At 43.9% G+C, this 24,479-nt stretch overlaps 2 protein-coding genes across 3 annotated transcripts; both read left to right on the top strand.

Moving 5' to 3' along the window:
• Positions 1-1,122: 1,122 nt before the first annotated feature.
• LOC113135070 (zinc finger protein OZF-like) lies at positions 1,123-2,801 on the top strand. Its single transcript, XM_026314702.2, has 2 exons — positions 1,123-1,497; positions 1,770-2,801. Exons 1-2 carry the CDS (start codon positions 1,123-1,125, stop codon positions 2,799-2,801), a joined length of 1,407 nt encoding a protein of 468 aa, XP_026170487.2.
• Positions 2,802-3,732: 931 nt separating this feature from the next.
• Positions 3,733-23,023, top strand: shkbp1 (SH3KBP1 binding protein 1). 2 transcript variants are annotated; one of them, XM_026331039.1, is made up of 18 exons: positions 3,733-3,906; positions 4,658-4,711; positions 4,948-4,993; positions 5,139-5,271; positions 6,043-6,123; positions 7,219-7,389; positions 7,545-7,635; positions 8,022-8,212; positions 8,376-8,491; positions 9,333-9,420; positions 9,650-9,766; positions 11,012-11,080; positions 12,219-12,389; positions 13,040-13,195; positions 13,527-13,623; positions 19,013-19,197; positions 19,367-19,469; positions 19,618-23,023. In XM_026331039.1, exons 1-18 carry the CDS (start codon positions 3,848-3,850, stop codon positions 20,351-20,353), a joined length of 2,664 nt encoding a protein of 887 aa, XP_026186824.1. In that variant the 5' UTR covers positions 3,733-3,847; the 3' UTR covers positions 20,354-23,023. The 2 variants fall into 2 exon arrangements, with proteins under 2 accessions (XP_026186824.1, XP_026186832.1); XM_026331047.1 differs by lacking the exon at positions 11,012-11,080.
• The last annotated feature ends 1,456 nt before the right edge of the window (positions 23,024-24,479 follow it).

Genomic DNA, 24,479 nt, shown 5'->3' with positions numbered 1-24,479 from the left:
GAGGTTCTTTCCCCAGTGAAATGTTCAGAAGATGCCAGGAAAGAGGACCCTGATGTCCGGTGACGACGGGTTTGAGAGCCGGACTCGGACCGTGGTGGACCGTTGCGGCTCTGGAACGGGACGGTGCCGGTGGAGCAGGCGGGACAGCATCGTGTGCCCAGATCCTGCAGGAGCTGGGGAGAGACCTGAGCGTCAGAATAACCGAGCTGTACCGGGACTCGGCCTCCGAATTGCTGCGGGAGAACCGGGCTCTGAAGGCGCAGGTCAGGCAGCTGGAGTCCGAACTGAAGCGCACACTCGCGTCCGGATTCCAGCTGGAGAAGCAGCTGCGGAGCCAGGTGGGCCAGTGTCCTGACTCACCTGCAGGACCTGCAGAAGATGAGAGAGAGAAGCGAGGAAACCCGAGAGCTGCTGCAGAGGGACGGGACAGAGAAGACCCTGAGCGGACCGGTCCATGTGCTGCTGCGGAGCGGATCCGTGCACGGTGAGAGGACGGAACCAAACAAATACTACTGCCTAGTATTCTAACAGTAGTACTTACAAATACAGCAACAAAGACATGCATGTCAGTGTACTTCATAAAACATAAGAATACACATGGAAGTACTGCTGTTTTTTAAAACTACCAGTACTACAGTATAAAACATACTCCACTACAGGTTCTACATTCATAATGTGAAATAATCACTTTAAGCATTAACTGCTAAACAAGTTTCAGAGGTAAGTGTACCTGTTATGCAGAAGGTTTCCCCTCAGATCTTTATTATTTATTTATTTATTACATATTTTCACTAATAATCTTATTTTTAAATATCTAGTTTGGCCAGCAAATATTTACTGATTCCAGCTTGCTGCTTTTCTTTTATCATTTATAATAATAATAACAACAATAATAACTAATACTTTTGTCATTTTACTCAAACAGAACAAGCTGTTCTGAGCATTTTTCACTTTTTGTTACAGGCTGTAGTGCTACAGCTGGCAAGTATATTTCTGAGCTATTGCACTTTGTTTTAAATCAATAAGTTGTTTAATCAGGAGTCTAGGACTAGTACTGAAGTACCATCATGTTTTTTTTGCTGAAGGTTTAACGTTATTTAAATTTCTTCTTGTGTTGGCATGATGAGCACAGGGATTCCTGCGGTGCCTCTGTACACCAGTCAGACGGCGTTGGACCCTGCGGCCCTGTCGGTGCCTGTCCTGAGTTCTGCGGTGGCCACCGGTCAGAGCGCCGTCCAGCCCTCAGCCTCTCTGGTGGTGACAAGTCGGCCTCTGCACAACCTCAGTTCTGTGCCTGTGAATTTAAGCCAAGGTGCTGCTGCTTCTCTTGCAACTGCAGCTGCCTCCGACCCGACAGCTAACAGTCAGGAGACCCTCAATCTTCAACGCCCCCTGGGGGCCACAGGGCAGGATGCTGACACTGGCTGGTGGTTCGATACAGCAGGAACCCACAAAGCCAGACCTGTGGACCTATCGCAGGTCAACTCTGAACCTCATGTGGGCCCCCCCCCCCCGTTCTTTACAGGACATGGTGACAAAGCTCAGTGAAGACACTAGAGGAAAACCAGAAGGTGACAGCAGATTTCAGAAATTGTTGGACAAAACATGAAAAAGCTGACAGTAACCAGTACAAAGTTAATGTATATGTATATTTTCTCAGATCTAGGCCTTGGGAAGGGTAACAGCCAGGAGAAAAACAGGAGGAGGAGGGAGAAGCATCAACAGAAGTGAGTGTTTTGTGAGAAGTGCAACAAGGCTTCCACTATCAGAATCAGCTGAAGCAGCACCTGAAGTGTCACAACAAACCTTTCTTCTGCGACCAGTGCCACAAACACTTCCACAAGGAGAAGACTCTCCATCTCACCTTCAGGCCCACAGAGCGGAAGCAGCAAGCGTGCAGAAACGTCAGAACATGTGGTAGCCGGAGTGACAAACACTTCGGCCTCCAGAAGAAACTCGACACACACCTCGATACACATCATGAAGCCCAGAAAAAATCCTTCAGCTGCTGCGTTTGTCAGAAGACGTACAGTAAGATGCATCTGCTGAAACGACACAAGGCCGTCCACACCAGAGCCCGGCCCTTCATCTGCGACACTTGTGGGAAAGGATTTACCACCAAGAGCGTCCTGCAGGAGCACCGGTCCATTTACACCGGAGAGAAACCTTTCCCCTGTGCCACCTGTGGGAAGAGATTCAGGACATCTACTCACCTGTTTTCTTACAGGAGGGTACATTCAGATGAGCGTCCATTCAGTTGCTTCAACTGTGAGAAGACTTTCAAGCTGAAACGAGCACTGGAGCAACACCACGTCATCCACACGGGGGAAACACCCTTCATCTGCCAGATGTGTGAGATTGGATGTGGTCTGAAAAATAACCTGCAGAGACACCTGCGCATCCACACAGGTGAGAAGCCCTTCAGGCATGGGGAGTGTGGGGAGGAGTTCTCAGGTACCTGGGCATTCAAGACCCACATGCTTGTTCATGGTGGAAAGAAACCGTTTATGTGTTACCTGTGTGGTAAGACTTTTTTCTACAACTCCAAACTGCTAGAGCATCAACATACGGTTCACCAGGACCAGGAGACAGCTCAAATCCAGCAGACAGAAGAACCTGCAGGACTGAAATCCTTCAGCTGTGTGTCCTGCCAGAAACGTTTCTGCAGTGCAGACACTTTGAGAGTTCATGACGAAACCCACTCAGAGGGAAACAAATTCATCTGCTCCACCTATGGGAAGTCTTTCCACCGCAAATGTACATTTGTGTACCACATGCGGCTGCACAGCTGTGCCGTGTGAGAGAAGAGATTCCTGCAGTGAAGCCATCTGAAGGAGCATCTGACATTCCACACCGGAGAGAAAAGGTACATGTGCGAGCAGTGCTGCAGAGCGTTCAGGTCACGCAACAACTTTTAACGACACGCCAAACTCCACAGAGGTGAGCGGCTGTATGGATGCCAGGTGTGCAGCAGCAAGTTCAGCCAGTCCAACCAGCGGAAGTCACACATGCAGGTCCACACTGGGGTGAAGCTGTACTCCTGCAGCCGCTGCGGCCTCGGCTTCTCTGACTCTAGGCAGCTTAAGAAACGCCGCTGTGGTGGCAGCTTTCAGAAACCAGCGCTCAGCACAGGAAACAGCAGAGTGATGACATGACCTCGGTCAGTTTCTAGATTTTAGTTCTGCTTTTTGCCCTTAAAATAATTTTTTCAGTTTTTTTAAACCATGATGTCAGTCCACTGGTGCAAGACTTTGGTCCAGACTGGAACATCCAACATCCACAGGATGGAGGGCAAACAAAACCTTGTTCAGAGATTCATGTTCCTACACATTGCTTCTCCTCTAGCGCCACCATGAAGTGGTGTTTGTTATTGGATGGATGGTTGTGATGATGGGGCCTGTAATCACAGCAGTTAATAGAAGCTACTCACAGTAAATATCAGTTACACGTTTGTTTTATCTTCTGCATTTACTACACTTGGCCTTTAAATGTAAGGACTGAAATGTATTGGCTGCAGGTTTTCATGATGGAAAAATGAAATAAAATTATAGTCTTAATAAAAGTGACGGTAATCATGTTTCATTACTGTATAATCAGACTAGTGTTACCTGTGCGCCTCTATATTGATGACTGTTCTGACATTTCATTCTTAAACCAGGCTGGAAACTTGTAGTCCTGTTCCAGTCCGAACGTCCGGTCCGGCTGTTCCCATGATCCACCGCGGGTTTTCGCTCCGCCCTGCGCGACAGGAAATTGACTTAGAAACAAGAACGGAAACTGGATTTATCCTAAAAACGGATTAAATGTTTAGATTGCTTCTGTTGTTTCGAAGCTGCTAAATGTCCAGATGATGTCCAACACGACGAGGAGCGGAGACATCATCCATCTGAACGTCGGAGGGAAGAGGTGAGGGACCGGACAGTTGTTCATTAGCCCTGTAGCTATCCCGGCTAGCTACAGGGCTAATGGGCATGCGTCCATTAACGGACAGGTCGTCCAGGTGTTTGAAAATGTCTTTAATGTCAAACATCTGTGCACATCAGGCCCCCTAACACGTGGTTAGGTCTGTAGTTAGCGGTTAGATGCACAAAGTCGACGTTAGGTTCGATTTTAACCTCAAACACAGTCCGGTCGGGTCTATTGGGTCTTTGTTAAAGTATGTGTGAAGTCAAGTGCCAAAGACCAAACATGCTGGTGGGACCACACAGGGACAGAAAGTAAATAACTGAGGTCAAAGTTCAGGGTCGGAGTTCAGTCAACTTTGGGTAGAATCTAGATTAAATATTTGCTTCATGTCCGACAATAAAACCAGAGGCTAAGCTAAATATAGTCTGCTAATACCTGTTTTCATTTGGTTAAATTTACGATATGGCTTGGGTTTTGGAAATAAGGTTATTGTGTCCGACGGTGGAACAGGTAAGTTAACGAGAGAAACTTAGGTTATTCAAGTTCATTGGTTCCTGTGTTTCTGTGTGTTTTTAAGTGATGATTGTGGTTCTTCAGAGAACCTCCTTTAAAGTTTGCACAACAGCTGCAGCTTTGTGTTATTTAAATATGGTTTACTTAAACTTAACAACACAGTGATCCATGTGCACACACCTGTACACAGTCTTTCAGGTGAGGTAGCCCAGTTACATTACTGTTGCTTTGTTTACAGGTTCAGCACCTCCCGGCAGACGCTCACATGGGTTCCTGACTCCTTTTTCTCCAGGTCAGTGAAGAAAACATCAAGGTGCACGAACCTGACAGGCAGCCCCAGATCATTTCAATGCCCCTGAAATCTTCAGCAATTTCATGTCGCTATTACTGGAAAACATGTTGAATTAAACCATGCCTCCTGTGATTAAGAGCGGTCAGCTGCCAGTGACAGTTCAATGTCTCAAGTGCATCTTTGATGCATTTACTCCCTTAACATGCTGATGGTTTGTGTTTTCCTTTTGTCTTCAGTCTTTTAAGTGGTCGGATCTCAACTCTGAAGGATGAAACCGGAGCCGTAAGTACAGCCCAGTTCTGTGTTCATTTGTCGGTTTATTTAGTGACAATCCTCAAACCTTAGTGTTGGTGTCATAATCTTTGTGCCGGGGTCTGTTCTGTGTGTTGTCATAACTGTGTGTGTGGTGAAACTCCGTTCTCCACAGATCTTCATTGACAGGGACCCCTCCCTGTTTGCCCCCATTCTCAACTTCCTGCGGACTAAAGAGCTTCACCCACGCGCCATCAATGTTCACATGCTCATGCACGAGGCTGAGTTCTACGGCATTGCACCGCTTGGTGAGACACACAGTGTCAGGAGATGTGACGAGGCAGTGGAAACCCTCGGTGTAAATTCATACAGTAAAAGTTAAATGTGCTCTGCCACAACTGGATGTAAGCCTGTGGGTGGACCCGGGGCTCCTCCCACAGTCCACACACACGCAGGTTAGGATTAGGGTTTGAACCCCTGGTGGACCCGGGGCATTTCTGTGTGGAGTCTGCATGTTGTCCCTTAGTCTGTGTGGGTTTTCTCCTCCCACAGTCCAAACACACGCAGGTTAGGATTAGGGTCTGAACCCCGGTGGACCAAGGGCATTTCTGTGTGGAGTCTGCATGTTGTCCCTGTGTATGTGTGGGTTTTCTCCTCCCACAGTCCAAACACATGCAGGTCAGGATTAGGGTCTGAACCCCGGTGGACCCGGGGCATTTCTGTGTGGAGTCTGCATGTTGTCCCTATGTCTGTGGGTTTTCTCCTCCTACAGTCCAAACACATGCAGGTTAGGTTGGTTGGTGACTCTAAATTACCTGTAGGTGTGAATTACTGACAGGTCAGTGATCGACTGGTGGACGAGTGTGACCACAGCGCATTTACTGTGATGTTGATTAATGTGCACTGTTCCACCTAAAAATCAAGATCCAGCTTAACACATTTTTTAATGACATATGAAATGCATTCAACACATTCCTTACAGTTTCAGTAAATAGACACTTTTTGTTGAGAGCAAGCAGAGAAGCTTTGACTGATCCTGGTTATCGACTCTTCATTAACTCTGTTTTTTCTTGTAACAGTGCGTAAACTGCAGCTGTGTGACGAGCTGGACCGATCCTCCTGTGGAAATGTGCTGTTCAATGGCTACCTGCCTCCACCAGGTACACCACCCAGTCTTCACCTGATCCACTGGAACCATGTTTCTAAGGACATCGTGCTGCTGAACCTTGATCTTTTTCTCTTTCTGTAATGTTGGTAGCAGAGTCTGCAGGTGCCTCCAGTCACAGTCAGGTGTGTTTGGAAACAGAGGAGAACAGGCACCAGCCACCTTTTTACACACAGGTGGTATTAAAGGGAAGTTAGTTTCAAATTGGCTATTGATCAGCAGCTTCAGTCCGTGACTCTGAGCAGAGTTATTTTAAATCCCCCTGTCTGCTCCTCAAAAACAACCTTTCAGTCTATCGTTTACCACACACTGAATGCAGGAGCTACCTCTAAGGGTGTTTCTCCCCTGTCCTGATTTTCTGAGCACTCCTCTGAGAATAACAATAAACCACATTAAGCTGTATTTCACAGCCTAATACCTCTGCCTCTGACGGCAGCAGCTGGTGTCTGTGTGTGACTGTGTGTGACTGTGTGTGACTGTGTGTGACTGTGTGTGACTGTGTGTGACTGTGTGTGACTGTGTGTGACTGTGTGTGACTGTGTGTGACTGTGTGTGACTGTGTGTGACTGTGTGTGACTGTGTGTGACTGTGTGTGACTGTGTGTGACTGTGTGTGACACTGAGTCCAGATCCCATCCAGAGACTGACAGCACCAATGAATGTGGTGTCCTCAGCCTAATGTGTGTGAATCTAGAACCTGGTTCAGCTTATTGGTCTGTGTCGTAGACCTCCATTGTTGTCAAAAAACTATTAAAAACACAGAAGGGAGCCACACTGCTGCACTGGCTCACGTGGTTCTTCCTCACCAACAATGGGAGGCCCATCTTTTTCCAAAAACCAGCTCCAGACTCTGAGAACGACCGTCACTGTTTACAGTCTTCTCTCAGCTTCTCTCTGCTTCTCTCTGCTCACAGTGTCAACAGATTCACACATTATGCTGAGAACATAAAATCCATTGTTGTAGGATGTTTTGAAAATCACTAGCCTTGTCCTTTAATCTCCATCACATGGAAGACCAGCTCCCTGAACACAGACCCAGCTCATCCCTGTTTTAACATCTGTTCCTTCACTTCCTGTCTGTGTCCTCCCAGTGTACCCAGCAAAACGTCGTAACCGTCACAGTGTGGCGGGATCGCAGTTCATGGCGGGTCGAGTCGTGCCCTTAGAGAGAGCGCCGGTGAGACGCAGCAACACCATGCCGCCAAACCTGGGGAACTCTGGAATACTGTCCAGAGCCAGCATGGAGGAAAGGACGTCTGGAGGTGAACACGCACACATATTAGGATGGAGTGTCTACATTGTAAAACATTAGCAATTTTAAATGTTTTTAAAGGGATGGATTCTGACCTCTTCAGTGTTTTGTGTGTGTGTGTGCGTGTGCGCGTGTGCACGTGCTTGCGGGCGCGTGTGTGTTTAGGTCAGTCATCAGACCCTGGCATGGTTCGCATCATCTGTGGTCATCATAACTGGATCGCTGTGGCCTATACACAGTTTGTCGTCTGCTACAGGTGAACATCTGTCTTTTTAATCACTGGGGGATCTCAGAAGTTGTCTGATTGATTAGTTTGTCGCCGACTGCAGTTTGAACTACAACATTTCATCGTTGAGCACTTGGAAATGTTTTGTTCTGTTGTAGAGTCTGTGTTTTAGTGAGCAGCATTTATTTCAAGTTATTTCTGTTTTCATTCAGTTTTCCAATATAACTGAAGCTTGAATGCTGCAGTCACCAGCTCTGTCTTTTAGGCTTTAAATGGTTTACATGTTGTCCAGCAAAGGTCTTACTGAGTCTGTGTGTGAGAAGGCTCTGTATAGCCGGAATGTATAGTTTGGGTGAATTAACCCTTTAATGGTTTTGATTTTAGCTTTGCTCTTGGTGTGTTTTTCTGTCCGTCAGGGTGAAGGAGTCAACCGGGTGGCAGCAGGTCTTCACTTCTCCTCGTCTGGACTGGGTGATTGATAGAGTTGCTCTGAACGCCAAGGTGATGGGCGGCTCGCTAGGAGACAATGACAAGATGGTGGCTGTTGCCTCCGTGACAGAGATCATCCTGTGGGCCATCTGCCCCGATGGCAACGGAAATGAAATTGGTATGAGATACAAATGAAGGGTGACACAGTAGATACAAACAGGTAAAGAGTCAGTTTGTAAAAGATGTTTCCTAAGACGGCGACACTGCTGAATTAGTTATTTCTTGAAGGAGATCCTGCTGATTTTTCTTGTTGTCTCTGAAATGGTGTGTTTCTCCTGCAGGCGTCTTCAGTCTGGGTGTGCCAGTGGAGGCGCTTTTCTTCGTTGGTAACCAGATGATTGCCACCAGCCACGCCGGGAAGGTTGGTGTGTGGAACGCCGTCACTAAACACTGGCAGGTGGGTGGAGATTTCATTTAAAGATTTGCGGTCGCTGTGTGCAGCACTGCGCAGATGATGTAGGCACCAACCACAAAATGAGGAATTATAGCACAACTAGTTTCTCCAGGAACTCCTGAGATATGCTGGATTCAGGATCCAGACTGTCTCAGACCACGTCTACATTAACCCAGGTAAATCCGTCAACACAACTTCCTCTCTCCATTTTGTTGCTGTAATATCAATGACCAAACAGATGGAGGTGCTAGCTGCCAGTTTGTTGTGTTGAATGTAATCCACCAGAGAATGAGGAAACACAACAGTAGTTTAGCTTCTTCAGACACTGTTCTCTGCTTGTTCTGTGATGCTGTACTTTGAACTGAAAATCTTCTTTCAGTCTGAGGAATGTAGTTCTTGGAGTTTGCCATAAACAGCAGGAATGGGAATAGTAAAATGTTCTTCACTATTTTTGTGTGGCTTGTTTCTCAGTCCTGTACATGAGCAGCAGTAGGAGGAAGAGAATGACCTGATTGGCGTTTTAATGTGGACACAGGTGAATGCAGAAAGTATCTCAAACGCTCAGTGTGAACAGGTCGTTTTGGAGTAAGTCCAGTGTTTTAGAGTTAAGCTGGTCTCATGTAGACGTGGTCTGCATCTCTTCATGTGATCCCAAACTGAGTAATGCTGAGATCAGTCCACCTGCTGCAGGATGACACTAAAGGCAGACTGGTCATTTGCTCTTGCACCTCGCTCCTTTTCTTGGGGAAGTTGTCTGCAAACAGCAGTGTGTGGACTGGAATAAGTTTCAGCATGCTGGACCTGATGTGAACCAGCTTTGTGAAGTTCTGTCATCTTTGTGCAGAACCAGGACGTGGTTCCCATCAGCAGCTACGACACTGCCGGTTCCCTCCTTATCCTGGGCTGCAACAACGGCTCCATCTACTACATAGGTAAGAACCAGCTAACGACCAGCCGAATGACGAGACCTGCAACTAACTAGGTGTTTTTTTTTATTAATCAGTTAATTGTTCAGTTTATGTTGAAAAACCACAACTTCACAGTACAGTTTAACACCGTCACCCTCACCAACAGTCCAAAACTAAAGCCGTTAGCTTTGTTTATGTCCTGATTGAAAGTGCAGTGGAAACATGAATCAATGTCCCTGTTGTTATTTATCAGACGTTCAGAAGTTTCCTCTGAGGATGAAGGATAACGACCTGCTGGTGACAGAACTGTACCGAGACCCGACTGAAGACGCCATCACTGCTCTCAGTGTTTACCTCACTCCCAAAACCAGTACGGACTGCTGCTTGTCTCATACTACACCTGCTGTTACTGACACCTGTCGTCTGTTGTTTGGCTCGGTGACAGCACCTGTTAATACAGTAACTCCCCAGAAAACATCAGTTTTACTCCCCAGATAGAGACGGTAACATGGCACAGGTCCTACAACAGCATGAGGCTAAACGCACATTGAGAAAATAAACACACCTTTTCTTTTAAAGATGAGGAACATATATGTCACACAGTTGTCAGGAGGGCCATGGTTGGTGTCCCCTGATCTAAAGTATGTTCCTAACAAATAATGAAACTGGTGAGAACATGTGTTTAGTGAATTCACTGTGGGAGAACTAAACTCAGAGCTATTTCAGGAATATATAGCTGAGGGGTGAACTCAGCTTCAAAAGACCCCAGAGGTTCTCACAGCTGTTATCTAACTTCAGGCATTTAATGGCACTACACAAATGTTGGCATTTATTTACAGGCATCTAAAACACTAAAACCCCCATACCATGCATTCTTTAGCCACACATTGGCCCTTTGACCACCTGTTAAATTCTGCTATGAAACCAAACAGAAGTAAGACCTCAACTCCACTTTAATACTCATTCTATGTAAAACAACCACATTCCCTCCTTTTGACACAAAGTGTCAACACACTTATCAATCATAAGACATTACCAATTAGGGAAAACAAAATGTTACATTATTATGATATTTCCATATCTAGATCACTGTCACTGTGGGTTTCCTGGGGCCCAATCATTAACAGTCTTCAACTGTATTTCAGCAGTATTAGTTGATTCAGTTACAGTATATATGTCCATATCCTTCACAGGTGTAACATGTCAACACGACTTCAACACGACAAGTTTAACATGGATGTAAACATCCATGTTAAACTGTTCTCTTTGAAGCTGATTCTGTGAAAATCCTTGATACCTATGACGTCCTCTTGTATTGTTATGTCGAGATCTCAGGCCCCTTCTGTGAGGTTGTGTAGTTCCCTGCTGGTAGTACATCAATACAGGGTTTCCATCGTGGCGGTGAGTTATGATCCCACCGTTGCTGTGATTGACCATGTTGCGGGTCTAATGTTTTCCCATCAGAGTTTGAAGAACCTGCAACACACAGCATCTGGTGTATGTCCCCTTTGTTGGTTTGGCTCCTCAGCCAGTAATCAAATGTAGCTGCTAGTAAGACTTTGTTCTTCTTGTTCTTCTTCTGACCTCCCATGTGACTGGGTACTTGCTGATGCAGCCATCTGGGCCTGGAGAGGCTGTGCTGCTGGTGGAACAGCCATGGGCATAGAGACAGCATATGGAGGAGGCAGGTTCCTATTTCTTGCCATACGTTTCTGTTTGTCCTTCTTATTTTCCTCAACATTACACTTTTCTAAATTTACCATTAAGCCTTATGCAGGTTTTTTCTTTTACCTCTGCTTCCCACTTTTGGAAAAAGTGCCAATTTATTACTTTTTTCCCTTTGCTTTCCTTTTCTTTTTCACTTCCACTTCTGTAACAATATTCCACAACTACACATTTACCCCATTTATCTGTCATTATTTTAGCAGGGTCTGTAAGAGAGTCAGATAAGACTTCTCATTTCCCTGGTTTATTCCCCATGTTTCTAAACTCACTGGGACTAGTGCTTCAACTGTCACTGGGCTCATACACACAAGTTCTCGCTCACACTGATCTTTCCATCTCATCGTATGGTCAGATCTTATCACACAAACAGTAACTTTGGATAACTTTCTTCAGCCAGGTAGTTTGCATGACACTTTTGTTCAGAGCAACGTACCCTTATTGTACACACATTGTGCATACAAGACACTGAAGGAATCACCGCAAAGCTTATGAAATTATCACCTCATTCATATGCCCAGTCATTATGTGGGACACATTCTAAAACGGTTCTCATAGACAATAATAGCTTAATTCTATAATACTGCATTAATTTCCATGTTTTCCTTGTAGGGGTCGTTTCCTGATAAATATTTCCATATGGTTTCCCAAAGGAAGACTTTTGTAACCCTCAGCCAGTGGTGTTTTCGTTGTTTCATTTTTATTTATTTATTTATTTTATAGGTCTATTTTTTCATCATCTGGTGTCTGTCCTTCACAGACTCATTGGTCTCTCTACCATGAAGGGATTACAAAAGTCACGTGACTACCTTATCTTTCAAGGTTAACATACACACACCTAGGGTTTTCTTAATCAACACGTAACAGAGACATACTAAAGAAATGATTCATAACACTGTAGTCGCTCATCAAATGAATGGAGCATCCACTGTCCTCCACCCGTTCTGACCTCAGGCAGGATCCAGGCCCCCCATTTGTCAGAGCGGTACTTTCCCTTAATTTCTAACTCTACCATCGGTGGTTTAAATTCTACTATGAAACCAAACAGAAGTAAGACCTCAACTCCACTTTATAACTCATTCTGTGTAAAACAACCACAGGTGACAGTGGAAACTGGATCGAGATCGCATATGGGACCAGTTCTGGGACAGTTCGAGTTATTGTTCAGCATCCAGAGACCGTCGGTTCAGGGCCGCAGCTCTTCCAGACTTTCTCCGTCCACCGCAGCCCTGTGACCAAGATCATGTTGTCTGAGAAGCACCTGATCTCAGGTATGAGTCTGGGGGGAAATAATCCTTGTCTCAAGTACTAGTCTGGGGGGAAATAATCCTCAGATCAGGTACTAGTCTGGAGGGAAATAATCCTCAGCTCAGGTACTAGTCTGGGGGGATATACACTTTTGTGTTTGTGCTCTCTCTGTACCTTCTGCAGGTGTCCCTGGTCCTGGAGCTGTATATCGCTGATGTGCAGTTACTGGTCCCACCAACCTGTAGTGTCTATTTGTTGTTTATTGTTGCTGTTCTTTTCTCTCTGCTCTATCCACTCACCCCAACCGGTCGAGGCAGATGGCCGCCCAAACTGAGCCCGGTTCTGCTGGAGGTTTTTTCTTCCGTTAAAGGGAGTTTTTCCTCTCCACTGTCACCAAGTGCTTGCTCATAAGGGAATTGTTGGGTTTTTTGTTTTTGTAAAGTGCCTTGAGATGATTTGTATTGTGATTTGGCGCTATACAAATAAAGTTGAATTGAATTGAATTGAAATAAACCTCATCTCAGGTACTTGTTTAAGAGACAGCATGGTTTAAATCCACTGTGAAACGACTGAAAAGCTGTGTCACATTTTCCCTCAGCATCAGTTGGTCTCCTTGCTGGTCGCTGTGTTCCTCCTCCGTCGTCTCACTGACCTTTTGTTTGATGTCCTTCAGTTTGTGCAGACAACAACCATGTGCGGACGTGGACGGTGACTCGATTCAGAGGGATGATCTCCACCCAGCCCGGATCCACACCTCTCACCTCCTTCAAGATCCTCAGCCTGGACGATGTGGATGGACACGGAGGCTGCAGCGCTGGGACAGAGATCGGTAATAACCACAGGGGTTAAAGGTCAATGTGCCATGCTAAAAGTTCCAGTTCAGTTCCAAGTTTTTTTCCAATTTTGAGTCACTGTAAGAAACTAAAGCGACAATTTTGAGAATATGTGAGAGAAAAACAGCAGATTTAATCTCTGTGTTTTTAACTATGGACCTGGCATTGCCACAAAGTCCTAATATTTTAGTACTATGAGCAATAAATTAAATTGTTTGAGTCACAACTGCTCAATGTTTCCATGACATAGGAGCTTTAGAGATTGTTATTGCTTTGGTCGGAGGTCAGGGGTCTGATGGTGACTGTATGTTCTGTGTGTGTTTTCAGGGCCGTATGGAGAAAGAGACGACCAGCAGGTGTTTATTCAGAGAGTCGTACCAGATACAGATAAACTCTATGTGAGACTGTCATCCAATGGAAAGAGGTGTGTGTCTGTGTCTGTGTCTGTGTCTGTGTCTGTGTCTGTGTCTGTGTCTGTGTCTGTGTCTGTGTCTGTGTCTGTGTCTGTGTCTGTGTCTGTGTCTGTACGTGCGTCTGTACGTCTGTCTGTCTGTACGTACGTACATACACGGCTTTCTATGGTTGTGTGGACAACTTTTACCATTGATACCATTCTTGTGAGGACATTTTGCCCAGACCTCACAACTTCAAATGGTTTTTTGAGGGTTAAAACCTTTTTTGGTTTTTGTTTTAGGGTTAGGGTAAAGGTTAAGGAATTTAGTTTTGACGGTTAATTCAATTCAATTCAATTTTATTTGTATAGCGCCAAATCACAATACAAATCATCTCAAGGCACTTTACAAAAACTAAAACAAAAAACCCAACAATTCCCTTATGAGCAAGCACTTGGTGACAGTGGAGAGGAAAAAACTCCCTTTAACGGAAGAAAAAACCTCCAGCAGAACCGGGCTCAGTTTGGGCGTCCATCTGCCTCAACCGGTTGGGGTGAGTGGATAGAGCAGAGAGAAAAGAACAGCAACAATAAACAACAAATAGACACTGCAGGTTGGTGGGGCCAGTAACTGCACATCAGCAATATACAGCTCCAGGACCAGGGACACCTGCAGAAGGTACAGAGAGAGAGAGAGAGGGAGAGAGCACAAACTAGGGGAGAGAGAGAGCACAAGGTTAGTGACATTCAATGTTGGAATATACATGTGAGATGGGAGGAGAGGAAGAGAGGGGAGGGGGAGGGAAAGGGGGGGTTAGGGTAGGGGAGCTCAGTGCACCGATGGTCCTCGGGCAGTCTAGGCCTATAGCAGCATAACTAAGGGATGGTTCAGGGTTGCCTGAGGCCAGCCCCAACTATATGCTTTGTCAAAGAGGAAGGTTTTAAGTCTAGCCTTAAAAGTACAGAGAGAGTCTGCCTCTTGAACCCAGGCTGGGAGCTGGTTCCATAGGAGAGGAGCTTGATAACTAAAGGTTCTGCCTCCCAGTCTGCTTTTGGAAACTCTGGGAACCACAAGTAGACCTGCACTCTGAGAGCGAAGTGGTCTATTGGGATAATATGGTACTATGAGGTCTTTAAGGTATGAAGGAGCTTGATTATGAAGGGATTTGTATGTGAGAAGAAGGATTTTAAATTCTATTCTATATTTTACAGGGAGCCAATGAAGAGAAGCCAATATAGGAGAAATATGATCTCTCTTCCTAGTTCCTGTCAGGACTCTGGCTGCAGCATTCTGGATTAACTGAAGGCTTTTTATGGAGATATTGGGACATCCAGATAGTAATGAGTTACAGTAATCTAGCCTTGAGGTAACAAATGCATGGACTAGTTTTTCTGCATCATTTTGAGACAGGATGTTCCTAATTTTGGCAATGTTGCGCAGGTGAAAGAATGCAGTTCTAGAGACTTGTTTTATGTGTGAGTTAAAGGACATGTCCTGGTCAAAAATAACTCCAAGGTTTTTTACAGTAGTGCTGGAGGCCAGGGCTATGCCATCTAGAGTAGCTATAATTTTAGAAAAGTTATTTCTGAGATTTTTAGGCCCAAATATAATGACTTCTGTTTTCTCCGAGTTTAAAAGTAAAAAGTTACTGGTCATCCAAGCCTTTATGTCAGTTAGACAGGCTTGAAGTCTGGTTAACTGGTTTGTGTTAACAGGTTTAATAGATAGATATAACTGAGTGTCATCCGCATAGCAGTGGTAATTAATAGAGTGCTTCCTAATGATATATCCTAAAGGAAGCATGTACAGGGTGAACAGAATCGGTCCTAGCACAGAGCCTTGTGGAACTCCATAACTAACTTTTATTCGTGTGGAAGGTTCATCATGGACATGAACAAACTGGAATCTGTCCGATAAATAGGATTGGAACCATTTTAACGCTGTTCCTCTGATACCAGTCACATGCTCCAGTCTCTGCAATAAGATGTTGTGGTCAATGGTGTCGAATGCAGCACTAAGGTCTAGGAGGACAAGTATAGAAACAAGTCCATTATCTGAGGCTAAGAGAAGATCGTTGGTAACTTTTAACAGTGCTGTTTCTGTACTATGATGTGCTCTAAATCCTGATTGAAAATCTTCAAATAGTTCATTCCTGTGTAAGTGGTCTGATAGCTGCTTAGCAACAGCTTTTTCTAGGATTTTAGAAATAAATGGCAGGTTGGATATTGGTCTATAATTAGCCAAGACTCCTGGATCAAGACTAGGCTTTTTGAGTTGAGGTTTGATTACTGCAGTCTTAACAGTCTTAGCCTGTGGTACGTAGCCTGATACTAGAGATAAATTTACCTAGTCTAATAAAGATGAGTTCATTAATGGCAGGGTGTCTTTAAGCAGTCTAGTCGGGATGGGGTCTAAGAGACACGTTGATGATTTCGATGAAGCAACTACTGATGTAAATTCAGAGAGATCTATGGGAGAGAAGCAGTCTAAACATAACTGAGGTCCTACAGATGATTCAAGAGCTACTGTAGTAGAAGATTCATTTATTGCAGGTATAGGAAGCATCTGCTGAATTTTATCTCTAATAGTTGTGATTTTATTTGTAAAGAAACTCATAAATTCGTCACTGCTGAGAGCTAAGGGAACACTGAGCTCAACAGAGCTGTGAGTTTTTGTCGGCCTGGCTACAGTGCTGAAAAGAAACCTGGGATTGTTCTTATTTTCCTCTATTAGTGATGAATAGTATGCAGTTCTGGCTTTACAGAGAGATTTTTTTATATGTTAGTAGACTGTTTTTCCAGGCTAGAAAAATTTCCTCTAAATTTGTGGAACGCCACTTCCTTTCCAGCCTTCGTGATGCCTGCTTTTAAGGTACAAATATGTAAATTATACCATGGGGCTAGTCTTCTCTGATTCACTAACTTCTTTTTCAGAGGGGCTACAGAATCAAGCGTTTCAGGCAGTGAGGTTACAGCGCTGTCAACAACATGATCAATTTGGTAGGGAGTGGGATTGAAGCAGCTGCCCTCCACTATGTTTATACTTGGCATAGATGTAAATAAAGATGGAATCATTTTCTTAAATTTATTAACAGCGTTGTCGGATAAACATCTGCTGTAGTGGAATTTTCTTCCAGACGCTGCATGATCCATCATTTTAAATTCGAAAGTTATTAAAGAATGATCTGACAAAACAGGATTTGGGGGAAAAACTATTAGATGTTCAATTTCGATGCCATAGGTCAGAACAAGATCAAGGGTGTGATTGAAACAGTGGGTGGGTTTATTAACATTTTGAATGAAACCAATTGAATCTAATATAGAATTAAATGCAATGCTGAGGCTGTTATTTTCAACATCTACATGAATGTTAAAATCTCCCACTATAATGACTTTATCTGATCTAAGCACTAAATCAGACAGGAAGTCAGGGAATTCAGTTAAAAACTCTGAGTAAGGGACAGGTGGACGGTACACAGTGACAAGTAGAACTGGTTTTTGTGTTTTCCAGTTTGGATGTGAGAGACTCAGAGTGAGGCTCTCAAATGAGTTAAAATTGTTCTGAGGATGAAAGTTTAATAATAAGTTTGACTGGAAGATTGCAGCTACTCCTCCACCTCGACCTGTGCTTCGAGGAACATGATAATTTTTATGACTGAGGGGGGTTGATTCATTCAGACTGACATATTCATCCTGCTGTAACCAGGTTTCAGTAAGATAAAGTAGGTCAATTTGGTGATCAGTTATCAAATCATTTACTAACAGAGATTTAGATGAAAGAGACCTGATATTTAATAATCCACATTTGACAGTTCTGTTTTTCTGTTCAATAAGAGGAGTGGTCTTAATTTTTATTAAGTTTTTATGAATAACTCCTCTTCTGTTAACTTCTGATTTATTTGATTTATATGTTCGAGGGGCAGACACAGTCTCTATGTGGTTTGAGGGGGGCGGCGGCTCTAAGGAAACTGCAGAGAGTCTCTGCTTCCCGGTCCCCACCCTGGATTGTCAGGCTTTAGGTCGGCTAAGAAACTCGGCCAAATTCCTAGAGATGAGAGCTGCACCATTCAAAGTGGGATGGATGCCGTCTCTCGCTACCAGACCGGGTTTTCCCCAGAAAGTGGCCCAATTGTCTATGAAGCCCACATCATTTGCTGGACACCACCTAGACAGCCAGCGACGGAACGACGACATGTGGCTTAACATGTCATCGCTGGTCAGATTGGGGAGGGGTCCAGAGAAAACTACGGAGTCCGACATTAATTTAGCAAAGTTACACACCGACTCAACATTAATTTTAGTGACCTCCGATTGGCGTAATCGGGTGTCATTGCTGCCGACGTGAATAACAATTTTCCCATATTTACGATTAGCCTTAGCCAGCAGCTTCAGATTTGACTCGATGTCGCCCGCTCTGGCCCCAGGAAACATTTGACTATGGTCGCTGGTGTCTCTATTTTCACGTTCCTGACTATGGAATCGCCAATTATCAGAGTCGGTTTCTCAGCGGGTGTGTCGCTGAGCGGGGAAAATCTATTAGAAACGTGAACAGGCAGGTGATGAGCCGTGGGCTTCTGCTTAGGAGTATGTTTCCGTCGGACCGTCGCCCAGGCTAATTCTCCGGGCTGCTCCGGAGCTGCCCTTGGACCGCTAACAGACCCTGAGCTCGGTGGCTCCACACCAGCTAACGGGGCTAGGCTAGCTGGCTTTTGTTCGAAGGTGCGGAGCCGCGCTTCCAAATCAGTGATCAGGTTAGGGCTAGGGCCTATGGCAGGGGTCTCAAACTCCAGTCCCCGAGGGCCACTGTCCTGCTTCTTTTTCAACTATCCCTGCCCTTCCAACTTCTGACTGTCTGAACACACTTGATCCAGGCGGGTAGGCTAGGGGATGGTTGGAAAACAAGCAGGACAGTGGCCACCGAGAACTGGAGTTTGAGACCACTGGTCTAAGGAATGCATAATGTCTATAAGTGTCCTAATAAAAATAGAAATATGAGTTTGTTCTGTGTGTTTCCCATGGTTTTGCTTCATTGTGAAGACTGAAACTCGATTAAACCTCTTGGTTTAAAGTTAGGGTGAGGTTATGATTAGGTTATAGCAAAACTATATAAATTTTGCTCATGGTTTCCCTCATCTGGTTGAGTAGTGCAATTGTCTGTTACCAGTGTTGTAAATACTGCTGCTGTGTAAGTTTCCCCCTGTGCAGCACAATACATGTGAATTTGTTGACTGTTAAAAGTTGTTCTACCACTGAAATAATTTTAGGGAGACATTATTTAAAGGTTGAAGAACTACATGTTGTTTTAGGTTTAGGGTTATGTTAATGTTAGGTTAGGGCGAGTGTCCAGGAAATGAATTTAAGTCAAGTAATGTCCCCATGAGGCATAAAAAGGTTTGTCTATATGTGTGTGTTTGTGTGACAGAGTGTGTGAGGTGCGTTCGGTGGACGGCACCTCCATCACAGCCTTCACGGTTCACGAGTGTGAGGGCTCGAGTCGCATTGGCTCCCGGCCTCGGCGCTACCTGTTCAGCGGTCACAGCAACGGCAGCATCCAGATGTGGGACCTGACGACCGCCATGGAGATCGCCGGCAAGGTTGACATCAGAGGTCAGACTCTTCAAATGACACAACGTTATGGTTCAATGTCAGTTTCACATCTGTGAAGCTTTAGGGTTTCACTGGAGATCAGGTTTATTCAGGGTGAAAATCTGTTTTGTGATTGGTCTATCATCTACGAATGTGACTGTTTCAAGCTCTGTGATTGGGTGTCTTGCAGCGCTGGGTGGGCCAACAGAGGAGGAGCTGCTGGAGCTGTTGGACCAGTGTGATCTGGCTTTAACCAGAACCCCTGACAGCACACCCAGAGCCTCGACCTGCAGGTACATGTTCTCTTATTAAACCTGCCTCATATCGATGTTCTTCAGTACTGTCAGTGTGCCCTCATTAATTCATTTATAAGTTCTAAATCCTAAATTTGCAAGATATGGTGGATGATAATTGATGATCTCATGACTTTCTGTCCCCCAGCCTCCACTCTCAGCTCAGTGACAGCTTCAGGGCAGAGCGTGTCCCCTCTGCAGCAGGACGCGGAGCCGGAGCCTCGGGTTCATCTGCTTCACTGTATGGCAGCCTCCCCCGACAGGCCCCGCCGCCTGTGCCCCTCTCCAAACCTGGCCTGTTCGCTGGGCCTGGAACCAGCCCGCAGACCTTCGCCATCTCCATGGCCGGCTACACCCACAGCTCTACCTCCAGCCGCCACCCGATCCCCAGCCCCCAGCCTTCCAGACACATGGAGCGTGACAGAGAGTGGGGGTCTGTCCGCAGGGGGAGCTTCGTAGAGCGATGCCAGGAGCTCGCTAAGGGTTCAGAGGCAACCGGGGGATCCGGGTTTGTGGTCCCAGCAGGGCCAGAGGGCATGAGGCGGAGCCTAGCAGTGTGCAGTGAGTTAGAGTCCAGATTTGGCATGAAGACCCCTACTACTTTCTCTGTGTCACCTGGCAATCGGCATTCACCAGGAGCACCTTTACCACTGTCGTCATCACCATTATCCTCATGTTCATCACCTCACAGAGCCACACCCACCTCCCCAACAAACCTTGCCCCCACAACAGTGACCCCCACCCGCTTTCACACACCTGTCTCCCCTCGCCACGGCGCTGCAGCCTCCACGGGTGAGGTTCCAGCATCCCCTGAGAGCCCTGACAGTCCCCCCGCTGGCCCACCCACCAGCCCCAAACCACATATGAACGAGACAAGCTTCTGATTGGCTGATCTGACAGACACAGACACCTCTTGTCAAAATGGGTGGTGTTGATCCCAAAAGGTGAGAATGTCAGCAGGTTTGGATTTCTGTGGTTCTGTTTGGACACAGCGTCTTGTTGCCATGGTTACCACATTCCTTAGGTTTTCTCATGTCTTCTCATATCTTCAGTACTTTTACAGTATCAATAAATAGACGACACAGCAGTTAGCCTTGCTAACCTGTTAGCACACATCCAGTCTACAGTGAGGACAGCAGATTTACAATCGAAACATTAAGAAAAAGTAAAGAGACAAAAAAAAATGCAGCTTTAGGTTTCCAAATAACAAGTGGCAGCATCCACTCAGCTAGCACAGGCTAAAGCTAGCTAAAAGCAAAGGCCAATGCTAGCTAAAAGCATAGGCTAATGCTAGCTAAAAACACAGGCTAATGCTAGCTAAAAACATATAGGTCATTGCTAGCTAAAAACACACCTCCACCTGATTTGTTTTAAAACAACTATCACCCCCTGTATCTCAGTAACCAAAAATGTTTAATTACATGTGTGGCAAACAAATCCACACGTTTTACTCTCACAAAAGTTAACAAACTGACAATACAAACCTTAGCATTTACACGTCACCTCTGTGTTTGGTTGTGTTTTCAGCTAATGAAAGATGAACAACTGAAAATTAGCGCTGCTTTTGCTTACTTTTGAATTTTGATCTTAAATCTGCGACTGCTGTCAGTGGCACAGAGATGAGCTGGTGAGCACAGTGCAGCATTTAGCAGAGATTTTCCTCAGGAGGTGGTGGAGACCAAACAGAAGCTAAAACTGAGAGAACACTGGACACAAACACAGCTCTACATGGATGTTCGCTGCCAACGTGACAGAAAACGTTTTTGATAACCAAAACATGATTTTCTAACCAGAAGCTTTTTATCTGGAAGTTTTTGTAGAATCTCTTTTTATTTGTATGATTGAAATCATTTATCAGGTGAAATGTCAGTTCTGCTAAATTTGTGATTGGACTCTGTTCAAACAACTAAAACGAATGAAACAACATTACCAAAGCAGCTGAACAAAAAAATCAAGAATCTGATTTATTTCACTGGGGATGACTTGTTACCTTTAGAAGTTTCCTGGAAAGACCCTGAACTGTGATTAAAAAACGTCTCCATTCAAACTTCCAGACTATTAACAAATGATTGAAAAACTTTATGCTTTTTATAATATTCATTTGTACATTTCACTGGAGATAAAAAAAAAAATCACTGTGCATTCGTCTGACCTGTGCAGCGACACTGGCTAATACTAGAAGATAGTAGTGCATTTACTACGTTTACAGATTAGTATTTACACCTTCTCTACTTTTATTTTAGGATTTACAACACTGTGTTCATCTGACAGCTGCATGCAAAAACACAGCAATATCTTAGCCAAAAAATAGTTTTTATTATTAATATTATTTGAAGACAAAAATGATTTAAATTCACTCCACCTTAAGTTGCATTAATGGATGTCATTCTGCTTAATCAGTGCTTTTATTTTGGTACTCTGAGTACATGTTACTGCTGATGCTTCGAGTTTGAATTCAGGATTTTTAATATATTTTACACTGGTGTCACAGATAGTGTTAAAAAGTCCTAAACCTCATTTGTCTGTGAAATATTCTGCTCTCCTGTTCTGTTAGGACCTGTTCTCCATCCAACAGTTTTCTGCCTCTCGTCCGGGTCCTGTTAGTTTATTCCTGTGGACCAGTTACTGAATTTTCCCAGTCTGTTGGTCCAAATGTTTCTTTCAGCCTCATCCTCCGTTAGTTTGTGGTGTTTCCTGGTGGTTTGTGGGTGGAGCTGACCCGTCAGTCATTGTAAACACAGTTTCTTCTCATATTTTCAGCATTAAAGCCTGTAGCTTCTTCAGTGTTTGTTCTTTAGTTCGTGGCACAGTCAGAGTTTATTATTCATCAGATGGAAAAGCTCAACATCTTTGAATTATTTTACAGTGAAAAACCCAAAGCTTTACTTTCCTGTGACAGAAACAAAAAATATTTTTAATGAAAAATTACTAAATAGTTAAATATTTTTTGATTGAACATTTGTAGTTAAGTTAAGAAATGAAAATAAAAATAAGCAATAATCAAAATTGTTTAAAATCTGTTTATCATAATAACTGAATTTTAGTGGTATTAGTCGCAGCATATTTTTTTACTGTTTTGTGTTGTTTAATAAACAGATCAATTGATTTACGAAAACATTTAGTGCCAATAAAAACATTTCCATTCCTCAGTGATTCACAAATCAAATGTCTTGGGAATCCTGAAGATTTTGTCTACTTTCTAAGATTATAAACAAGATAAATAAATAAAAAACAGAATAATTTATGAACTAATAATAATTTTAGTTGCCACTTTATGTTCTATACATTGTCAGGAATAATTCCTATGACATGTGAACACCGTTACCTCCTTTTGTTTCCAGTGGCTCTAAACTGTTGGTCTCTGTTTGGGTGTTTCTGTTCAGCAAAGATTGAAATGAATATTTATCAGTAATGTAGCTGTGGAAACAGCTGGATGTCGTGTTGTTGGCTGGTCTCAGATCAGCACTGAGGACATTTTTCACATTTGTATGTGCTTTGGAAAAATGGGCTTTTCTAACAGTGTGTGTATGAAAACAATAAAATCATTGCCGGAGTTTTTTGGAAACAATCATGTTTCATGTGTCCAGCTCAGTGATGAATAACCTGCTCTGTCAGAAACTGTTTTACAGCTGAGTCCACGAGGCTCCATGCTCCTCCTCCTCTGTCGCTGTGGTAACCAGCTCACCTTTAAGGTAACATATCCAAACACAGCTCAACTCAAGTTGACACAAAAACATCTTTTATAAAAACAAAAACTAACACATGTCCAGGTTTTGATGATGAAGATCAACAACTGGTTTTTCATAGCATCTGTTCGGTTGTTCTTGTATCTTCCAGAGGACGTTTCTGCTGTTACGTTTCTTCTTAATTTTTATACTTTTTATTTTTTCCAATTTTTTTAGAATGGTTTTCTATGGGGAAAGCCCCCAGGAAACTTTCATCTTTATTTCAGCTTCCTGATTTGTATCACTTCAGGCTAGAAACGTCATTTAAACTTTAAACAGGTCTGGACCCTTTAAAGTTTTAGTGTGGGTCAGTTTCTTGATATCTTCTGTACTTTTTGATTTCTGGCAGTTTTCTAAGCTTTTTTTGGTCATTTTTAGACATCTTCATTGCTGTGTATTGGTCAAGCTACAGTGGATGATCTCACAGACAAATTTTGCAAATGACTTTAAATGAGTTTAAAATGTACTTTCACTATTAACATGCAACTTTAGGCACCAACTGAGGCCATTTTTAGTGACAGCCATGTTGTCTTCTCCCAACAGGAAATGTTACTTTCAAAATAGATGTCTACAGTTATTTATAGGAAGTTACTGCACCTTTCTACCGTAAAATTACTTCAAAATGAAAGTTCAGGTTTTGATTCAGGGTAAGGTGAGAGCCCCACAGCATGCTCAACTCTAAATATAAAAGCCATTCTGTTACACTGTTCCAAAATAAAATTGAATAAACAGTAAGATGAGCTTACCAAGCATGTTGTCAGCATTGCTATCTTTACTGAGCAGGACATGATCACCCCCTTTCTTTTTAAATTCTTTTGCCCACTATCCTTTTTTTTTTTTTTTTATGAATTTATTTTTGTCCTGACATTTCTTTCTTTTTATTCCCTTTCACCCTTCTTCTTTATTCCTCCTATACATCCTTCTTCGTCTGTTTCTGTCCCTGTCATCGCACTTCCTTTTTGAATTTTTTCCTTTATTTCTTCTTGCTTTTCCCTTCTTCTTTCAACTTTTTCCTTCCTTACTGCTTTTTGCTTTTTATTCTTTTTTCAGTGTACTTTTTCTTCCTTTCATCCACTTTTATGATTTTAGAAAAAGAAAAAACCTCCAGGCTCAGTTTGGGCGGCCATCTGCCTCGACTGGTTGGGGTGAGTAGATAGAGCAGAGAGAAAAGAACAGCAACAATAAATAACAAATAGACACTGCAGGTTGGTGAGACCAGTAACTGCACATCAGCAATATACAGCTCCAGGACCAGGGACACCTGCAGAAGGTACAGAGATATACA

This window comes from Mastacembelus armatus, chromosome 13 (genome assembly GCF_900324485.2).
Source record: "Mastacembelus armatus chromosome 13, fMasArm1.2, whole genome shotgun sequence".
NCBI classification, from domain to species: domain Eukaryota; kingdom Metazoa; phylum Chordata; class Actinopteri; order Synbranchiformes; family Mastacembelidae; genus Mastacembelus; species Mastacembelus armatus.
The sequence above is the reverse complement of the archived record's forward strand: the minus strand, read 5'-3'. Positions and strand labels throughout refer to the sequence as shown.